At 40.0% G+C, this 7269-nt stretch overlaps 1 protein-coding gene across 1 annotated transcript; it reads right to left on the bottom strand.

Moving 5' to 3' along the window:
• Window positions 1-1003: 1003 nt before the first annotated feature.
• On the bottom strand, window positions 1004-6215 carry LOC141018376 (sterile alpha motif domain-containing protein 12-like). Its single transcript, XM_073493340.1, has 4 exons — window positions 6138-6215; window positions 2308-2454; window positions 1996-2136; window positions 1004-1655 (listed from the first exon to the last, which is right to left on the bottom strand). The coding sequence occupies exons 2-4, from the start codon at window positions 2426-2428 to the stop codon at window positions 1639-1641; spliced, it is 279 nt and encodes a 92-aa protein (XP_073349441.1). The 5' UTR covers window positions 2429-2454; window positions 6138-6215; the 3' UTR covers window positions 1004-1638.
• Window positions 6216-7269: the final 1054 nt, after the last annotated feature.

Genomic DNA, 7269 nt, shown 5'->3' on the forward strand with positions numbered 1-7269 from the left:
AAAGCAGGAGATTCAAACCAACCAGTTGGATTTTAAAGTTCAGTTCAGTCAGTGCATGTGTGAGAGAGAGAACAGTAGGAGGTTTTACTGTTTCCATCCAGATTTTATAATGTGACACACAGACATGTTCAAATGGAAACTCGGCAACTCTTGAATTTTTTCGTTCTGCATCCTCCTGTAATTTCCCTGTTTTCCTACAAACAAGTGGCCTTTATTATTTGGCCTGTTATTTTGAGATTTGTCCGTCAAGTGCTAAAATGGTGAAAGTGTGTTATCAAAGCAGTATTTCCTTTCAACAATCAAATCAGTTCAAATCAAATCAAATGTGTTCTTCTTTGGACTATAAGGGAATACTGATGCACTCTACCACAGGCTAAATGCTAACACTATTATGGCAACATGCTCACAATGAAATAGTCAACAAGCTCGCATGCTTTGCAAGTTAAAGGGGCTCAGTGAACTTCTGTGTTTTTCTGGAAGCTGGTCGTTAGTGTAGTCGTTAGCGGACTCCATTTCTAAACTAACATTAGCTACCGAGACGAGACACTCGAGAACATCTGCTCACATCTGGCCAATAAAAGAGTGATTATTACGTGTAAATTGCTACAAATTGTTACATAGAGATTCTTTAACCATGTTCACCATAATTTTTTGCCATGTCAGCACTATCACGTTTGCTAATTATAACTATTAAACAGCACTAAGGTGCAGCTGAGGCTGACTTTAGTCTCGCAGGACTTGATGATGGTGCCAGAGGAAAATTTAACAGTAACACATTTTGTGGTCATTAAGAAGTTGTTGAGACATTTCACTCAAAACCACACAGAGTGTAGAAAGAGTCCTAAAATCTAAAAGTCAGTTAGTATTTTTGCAATTGTGGTTCCCTTGTCTTGAAGTCAAAGGGTTTATTGAATTGGTATTAGGTGACAAAAAGCTTAAAAGATTTTCACGTTTTTGTTGTACAACTTAAAATACTGTAGTGTTTTTTTCTTTAGAGGGGTGGTTGCTAACAAGTGGCTAAACGAGACTACAGAAGTTGTCAGAGATATTAAACGCCATCACCCCGAACACGGAGACACATCTATTCACCAGTCTGTTTTTACAGGGAGACTTAATGTAATAACTATTTTAACTCTGACTTTCCAACCTGTAGATTTATCACTTTATAGTTAAGGTGTCTATAGTGTAGTGTAGTAGAAAGCATGTGCCGACATTGAAGCCATTTGACCATGAACGTTTGTACAAAGTTTGTTACAAATAATCAAATAGCGGTTGAGATATTTCAGTCTAGACCAAAGTCCTGTGATGTCATCCCAAAAGCTCCACAGCTAGCATAGCTAAAAATATGTCCTAATAAACTGATGGGATGCAAACCCAGTATAGAGAAAGACAGAAGACAGAGACTAATGGACAGAAGGTATCAGAAAAAGACAGTCAGACAAAAAACAATCTCATCCATCTGCACAGGTCTGATTTCACACAGGAAATGGGTTTCTTTCTGTCTTCATTCTTCATTGATTCTTCTCTCTCTCTTCACCTTCTCTTGTTATTTCCATCGCTCCTTCACATGGATGAATGAATGGATGGAAAAATAAAAAAAAAGGATGCTGCATTTCTTCTGAGGTTATTTATTTCCTGTTATTCAGAAAAACACTCTGGAGAGAAAAACAGAAAAAATATAAGATGTCAGCAGGTTTCTGTTAATGGACACACATGCTGCACAGGAACTAAATGTTAATCATGAAGGATGTCTGTTTTTGTACACTTAATATATGCATGTATTTTCAACTGTGAGGGGAAGAAACCAGCCAGTGAATCATTAATATCCTGTATATTCTTGCATGACTCGGTGTGAATGTCCACACATATTACATGGGAAGGTTGCTCCGCACCATCACACAGCATTTTGGAAGCAGGGGTAAAAACAGCTACTTTCCTACGACTAAGTTTGGCGCTGAGCTACACCCTGAAGACAAAGTGGTTTGGCATTCTCACCAGCGCAGATGTCATTGAGTTCATTGATTTCTTCTTGAACTCTGAGGAGGAGGAGATCCTGCAAGATTTCCTGCTGCTGCTCCTCAGCCTCCACCCCGAGAAGCTCCAGGTGATGATCCTTTAATCTCAGCAATGCACGGCCTGGAAGGGAGATGCCCGTGTTTGTGTATTTATTCACAGGCTGGATGTGAAGCGAGTGTAAATGAGTCGAAATCTTATTTAGCAAAAGAATTAACATCTTCTTGAAATGTGGATCTTCTTATCTGACACTCGTGCCAATAAAACAAGCCAAATTTAATGCCTGAGTTGTACCTGATATAGCGTGTTTAATTATGGCCATTTGGAGCGTGCTCATGTGGGCTGGAAGCTGCTCCTGCACCCACTCCAACACATCTTCCACCGACCACAGTGACACTCGCTTTGACAAGTCCATCGCCCTGAAACCACCCCAGCAGCACCCTGAGAAGGCAAAAACATACAGTAAAGAGAAAAATCCTAAAAATTGTGTTGTGCCAAATGTTTTGCCCCTTTATTGCGAGTATTTACTCCCTTGTTTTGTGCAAACAACAGTTCATAATCCAAAGATTATATCAAGTTGCTTGTCTGTCAGGATATACTTTTTAGTAACATTATAATAATGCATATTTTAAACCAAATAACCCTCATGACTTTTGTTTAAAACAATCAGAAATAAGTGTAAATTATTAACAGAATGTGAAGAAATAAAAGTTTTGACATTATATCAAAGATGTCTCTGTACTATGTTGCAGAGTTATCTTTTTTAAGTTACCATGCTAACCTGCTAGCTTAGCCAATTCGTACAGAGGTAATATGACAGAAAATAACACTAACACTCCCCCAATGCACCGAGATCCCAGTCCGGACAGAGTCAGCTAATACAACCGCTAGCTGCACTGTTAACCGTACTTACTAGCTAACAGCAGGTAGTTAGCAGCAGTTAGCGGTTTCTCTGGGGATATGCTGCCCCCTATTTGTTTGGAGTATGAATTCGACAGGTGGCCACTTCTTACATATTGCATCTTTAATGGTCATTGTAACTGATGATGATACTTATAATTGTGTAAGCCCCAAAGTGATACCATGAAACTGTGATATTTTCTGAGATGGTTATTGTAACATGAAAATCACATACTGTTAAAACCCAACTGAACACCAGTAGCACTGTGATGAAAATAACCCTGAAAAGTGTTACCGGGATTATTAAAGTTCATTGAACCAGATTCTGAGCAGAGTAATTCAGCCTCTGTCACTGTGAACGTGCAGCCGTCCCTCTGCAGCAGCTCATGTGCAGTTTTTGCCCCGGGCACAGTGGGCTGAGGACATTGTAGTCTGTGGTAGACCCTCAAAAAAGGGAGGAAATGTCATTTTCTCTTGATATTTGACGCTTTGGATTAAATTTCCTTCTCATGTGGTGTCACCTTCTTACACACTATAAGCCAATTTTCCAGTGATTAATCCAACAACGTGCTGAACATGATGACAAATAGCTGAGCACGGTTGAGGGATTCCTCGGAGCTGAACATAACAGCAAGGTGAAACCAAGCAGCTCCGACTCTCCGAGGTCAAAAAAAGTTCTGCCGTTTTCAAGAAAAGTTGCCTCTACGCCTCCGGTTCATTTGGCTTTCCTCCCAGCCATATCCTCCTGGGCTGCACCGCTATAGGGCGAAAACTGCTAAACTGTTGATGTGACCTTTTCAGCGGGCCAGTCTAGTTATTGGGTTATAAATATAGGAATGTAATTGCCTGTGTTAATTAAGGGGGATGCGTGATTGGCCAGGGCAGTAACGAGGTCCCAGCGGAGTAATTGACATACAGAGAGTGAAGACCTTTACTCCGTGGCAAAGACACTGAGAAGACTTCTCTTCAGAGTCGGGGTGAACTGAGGATAAAGAAAATCTTACTGTTGTCAATAACTTTAATTTTATGCCTTAGGATGCCGTTTCTTCAAGTATATGGCCCCCAAACTGGGCCTGAATGAGTCTGCATCTGCAGGGGGATAAAGTGACTTGTAAACGAAAGTAATATACAGCAGCAAGCAGGCTGGAAAATTGGCTTTTTGTACCACTTGCTTGACTATGTGATAGGTTTTTACATCCCACTACTCTCTACTATATTTAACTGCAACTTATTGGCTAATGTTTAATTCAAATGGATGTCTTTAAATGTATATTAAAAGTATTCAACAGCTGAACTGAAGTGCTTTAATCTCTGTAACGCTCCACCTTTCATATTATCTGCTCCTGCTGCCACCTTCTGCTTCTACTCTGACAGTTTTATGGAGCTTCAAGGTAGCTGCAGCGAGTTAAAGTGAATGTGTGGGCAGCACTGTAAGTTTTTCTTGGCAACTTGATTTCATAAACAACATCGGAAACTGTATTGTAAGTACAATGCCAAGTGTGTTCACAGGAATGAAAAATAATGTGATGTTGTAAACACAAAGCGGTGCATTAATATCACTGTGGGTGCTTTATTTAAATAACCAACACTCTCCCAAACTTGGAGAAAAACACTTTGTTTGGTCGTGTTTATCCGTCTTTGTACGTGACTGCGCCTTTAGTTTTGATATCCTGCCATCGCACCAGTGGGTAGACAGGGTTCTTCTTATTACTTTTCTGTCATATCTCTTGTGCAGACATGGGTATAATTACATTTTTTGTGAGTTACCTGAGTTTTAGTAGCGATAGAAAAACAATAGGTTCCTTGATACGTTCGTTGAGGAATGGAAACAAAACCTCTTTTGTCATAAAAAGACTGGAATTTCCGCCTTTTGGTTGTATGTTCAGGAAATGTGTTTTGTGAGTCACAGTGACCTCTGTATGGAAGCCCTGAGAGGCAAGTGAGACTTTTTTTTCTTCTGGTGATCCATTTTCTAAGTGATCTAAACTATTTTATCTCCTGTGTTTATGACTTTCTTTTTTTTTGTGGGGAAAAAAAGTTTTGCGATAATCGTTAATTTTTTAAAACTGTAAAAGTTTGTTAATTTATCCATCTGTGAAAAAGTGAAAAACAAAAACAAAAATGAGAAAACACAATGCCTCCGGCCACCGCAGTCACTGGCACACAGGCATAAAAACACAAGTAACTACACAGCTTTGCTAAAATAAAAAATACAATCTAAGATTTAAATTAGAAAATTATAAAGACAGCCTTAATATTGTTGCATTCATTCAGATTTACATTCCATTAGAAAACAAATGAATACTAACATTTTCATACAAATATTGTGTAACCATAAAACAGCAGTCATCCAGTAGCTCCATTGAATTTTCTTTCCCTCTTTAAAACAACTACATGTCTCGGAAATGAAACCTGGGGACCCCACAGTTCATGTGGTACTGATCTCATGTGGTACAAGGAACCAAACTAGACCAAACCATAAACACAAGCTGTATATTTAAGCTGCAGGCTGCACTTATCCCACAAGCAACCAAAGGTGTAGCTCTACCATCTTGTGGTGCCTTGCAGAATTACTCCATCCCTTAATGTAAGCCTTTATGAAAGAGCTACTGTTCAAAGCCCTAACTTCAGCTCTCTAATCTGCAGCTTTTCTCAGTTTAGCATGATGCCATCTGGCCTTGATGTATTCTCTCTCCTATGATTGGAGACTTAGACCACTTTCTGTTCATAATTCAAACAATTACAGCTTGATTTTGTCTCCTTATAGCGAATGAAGACACAAAATCTGTCTTTTGAGAATGTGTTAGCCTAACACATTCATCACTTCATCCAAAACTTCACTGCCATACAGTCGCACTGAGCAAAGCTGAGCAGAAACTGAAAAACTGTTTCCAAATGTTGACATTTTGACTTAATAAGGTATGTTCTTGTAGACATCCTATTGCCGAATTAAAGCAGTGTCTCTCACACGTCTTGTCTGTGTTATAATAGGTAGGTACCTGCTCTGGTAAATGTACGAGTTAAAATATGACAATTTTGACTAGAGTTTGGCGTGTCGTCCTGTGTGCATAAGAAGATAGAAGGCCCCGCCCAGACGCTTTACAGTCACCCATCAACAGCTGTCTTTCAACATCAGACATTCATAACAGACTGGAGGTAACACAACACACTGACATATTTACAAGCTTTCTGAGTGTTTTTGGTGAGGTATAAGTCATATTTACCTCCGCTCCGGTCCGGTTGGTACTGTTAAAATGTTAATGGCGACCCTTGTCTGTACCTGTTCAGTCCGTGAAGTGTTCCTGGCTCCGCCCACTCAGCAGGGCTCGCTCCTTCCGCTGCACAGCTGCTCGTGATGCCTTCAGGTGCAGTCACAAATATTGGGATCTGTACAGTGCATGCACATATTATATCGTGTTGAGTCAAATCACATTAAAACAGTATTGGTACTTAATGTGTCATCATAGGAAAAACAACTACACAAGCTTTGCCTTCATGTGAAAGTGTCCTTTATTGCTTCTTTCAAGTTTTATTTTTAGGCTCGTATGCATGGATGTGTGAACTAGAGGTGATGAGGGGGCTGCAACACCTCCTAAATCAAGGCCGAATTTACAAGAAGGCCCAAATAATTAAGAATTGGTCAGATAGAGCGTTTCACAAAGTTTATAAAGTTTCTGTTAACTTAACATCTTACAAAATACAGCCATTTTTTAAGGGATTCTGGGCAATTTCTATCTTTCATCTCCTTGCTGTTGTTGACTGTAGTTGATGTGGCTGTTTTGACCTATAATGCTAGTACTTTTTACTTTCTTCGTTTTTTGATGACTTTAGTTACTTTGTAGATTACATGTGACATCAGAGCCAAAATATCACACTTTTAAATTAATTTATTTTATACTGGCAATCGAATAAAAGAGAAAAAGAAAACACTATCCATTGGTTTACCCTCTGCTGCCAGCAGAGGGCGCCAGCGTAGAGCAGGTGGAGCCACAGCACCTTTCTCCACTTCTCAGCTCTCCGCCAGCTGCTCGGCAGGCTCAGCAAACTTCAGCTGGAGTTTTGTGATGGTCACATGACGATGCTGTGGGTATATTACTGCAAATGTCTGAACTGGGTCTGCTTCACATGCAGAGCTGCTGACTGTCTGTCTGTCTGTCTGTGCGGTGTGCATGCTGCAGTGTCTCACTCTGACTGGGAGATTCATTTGATGCAGTGCTGGATGACAGTTTGACAGCTGGCAAGAAAAGTCTGGAGTTACAGCGTCAAGAGGCAGCTTCTTCAGGGGAATTATGAGAAACGTGGAGCTGTGATTTCTTCTTCCATTTGACAACTGACAAGGTGAGAGAGGAGGACTTG

Source organism: Pagrus major, chromosome 22 (assembly GCF_040436345.1).
Source record: "Pagrus major chromosome 22, Pma_NU_1.0".
Lineage (NCBI taxonomy): Eukaryota > Metazoa > Chordata > Actinopteri > Spariformes > Sparidae > Pagrus > Pagrus major.

Coding starts and splice junctions, on each gene's coding strand:
- LOC141018376 (XM_073493340.1), bottom strand. CDS start 2,428: ATGGACTTGTCAAAGCGAGTGTCACTGTGGTCGGTGGAAGATGTGTTG. Junction 2,137..2,307: donor AATTAAACACGCTATATCAG/GTACAACTCAGG, acceptor TCTCCCTTCCAG/GCCGTGCATTGCTGAGATTA.